Source organism: Lepidothrix coronata, unplaced genomic scaffold (assembly GCF_001604755.1).
Source record: "Lepidothrix coronata isolate B3197 unplaced genomic scaffold, Lepidothrix_coronata-1.0 Scaffold606, whole genome shotgun sequence".
Taxonomy (NCBI): domain Eukaryota; kingdom Metazoa; phylum Chordata; class Aves; order Passeriformes; family Pipridae; genus Lepidothrix; species Lepidothrix coronata.
The window spans coordinates 1-1,857 of NW_016690786.1; the positions used below are offsets into that span (position 1 = coordinate 1).

Here is a 1,857-nt window from a genome sequence, read left to right on the forward strand (position 1 = left end):
ACTTGCACTCGATGCACTGCCAGCGGTACGTCTTCACCGCCGCCATCATCACCGGCGTGAACTGCAGGCACGACGGGTGCCCTGGGAACACACGGAATTACCAGGGAATTACCATGGAATTAGCATGGAAACCCCCTGCCCTGCCAGCGGTACGTCTTCACCGCCGCCATCATCACCGGCGTGAACTGCAGGCACGACGGGTGCCCTGGGAAAACATGGAATTAGCAGGGAATTAGCAGGGAATTAGCAGGGAAAGCCCCTGCCCTGCCAGCGCCACGTCGGCATCATCGGTGTGAACCCATCACAGGCACGATGGGCGGCCTGGGAATGACAGGGAAACGCCATGGAATTATCATGGAGTTATCAGGGAATTGTCATGGAATTATCAGGGAATTGTCATGGAATTATCAGGGAATTGTCACGGAATCCCCCTGCCCCGCCAGCGCCACGTCGGCACCGCCGCCGGCATCCCCGGCGTGACCTGCGGGCACCAGGGGTGGCCTGGGAATGACAGGGAAACACCAGGGAATTAGCATGGAACTGTCATGGAATTGTCATGGAACTGTCATGGAATTGTCATGGAATTGTCACGGAATTATGGCAGAGTTATCCTGGAAAGCCCCTGCCCTGCCAGCGCCACGTCGGCGCCGCCGCCAGCACCGCCGGTGTGAACCCATCACAGGCACGATGGGCGGCCTGGGAATGACAGGGAAATGCCATGGAATTATCAGGGAATTGTCATGGAATTATCAGGGAATTGTCACGGAATTATCAGGGAATTGTCATGGAATTATCAGGGAATTGTCATGGAAACCCCCTGCCCTGCCAGCGGCACGTCGGCACCGCCGCCGAAATCACCGGAGCGACCTGCGGGCACCACGGGTGGCCTGGGAATGACAGGGAAACAGCAGGGAATTGTCAGGGAACTGTCACGGAATTATCAGGGAACTGTCACGGAATTATCAGGGAACTGTCATGGAATTATCAGGGAATTGTCATGGAAACATCCTGGAATAACCATGGGAACCCCCTGCCCTGCCAGCGGCACGTCCGCACCGCCGCCGGCATCCCCGGCGTGATGGGTGACCTGGACTGGGAATTGTCAGGGAATTGTCAGGGAATCGTCACGGAAACATCACGGGAACAAAACATCACGGAGACAACATGGAATTGTCATGGAATTGTCCCGGAATTGCCATGGGAACCCCCTGCCCTGCCAGCGCTACGTCTTCACTGCCGCCGTCACCACCGGTGTGACGGGTGACCTGCACAGGGAATTGTCAGGGAATTGTCATGGAAATACCATGGAATCATCATGGGAACAAATCATCATGGAAACAACATGGAATAGTCATGGAATTGTCACGGAATTGCCATGGAAACCCCCTGCCCTGCCAGCGCCACGTCCGCACCGCCGCCGCCACCGGTGTGACGGGTGACCTGCACAGGGAATTGTCAGGGAAATACCATGGAATCATCATGGGAACAAATCATCACGGAAACAACATGGAATAGTCATGGAATTGTCATGGAATTGCCATGGAAACCCCCTGCCCTGCCAGCGGCACGTCGGCACCGCCGCCGGCATCCCTGGCGTGACCTGCAGGCACCACGGGTGGCCTGGACTGGGAACTGTCAGGGAATTGTCATGGAATCATCATAGGAACAAATCATCACGGAAACAACATGGAAACATCGTGGAAACATCCTGGAATAGTCATGGAAAGCCCCTGCCCTGCCAGCGGCACGTCGGCACCGCCGGCACGAACTGCGGGCACGACGGGAGACCCACACAGGGATTGTCAGGGAATTGTCAGGGAATCATCATGGAATCATCATGGGAACGTCATGGGAACG

At 56.4% G+C, this 1,857-nt stretch overlaps 1 protein-coding gene across 1 annotated transcript in view; it reads right to left on the bottom strand.

Moving 5' to 3' along the window:
- Window positions 1–6: 6 nt before the first annotated feature.
- The window catches only part of LOC108510283 (zinc finger protein ubi-d4-like), a gene marked incomplete at its 3' end in the record, with an annotated part of 15,568 nt that continues 13,717 nt past the window's right edge, over window positions 7–1,857 (bottom strand). The window contains exon 6 of the mRNA XM_017839952.1: window positions 7–81. Within this exon, the coding sequence (XP_017695441.1) occupies window positions 7–81 (75 nt within the window). The remainder of the gene's footprint in view (window positions 82–1,857) is intronic.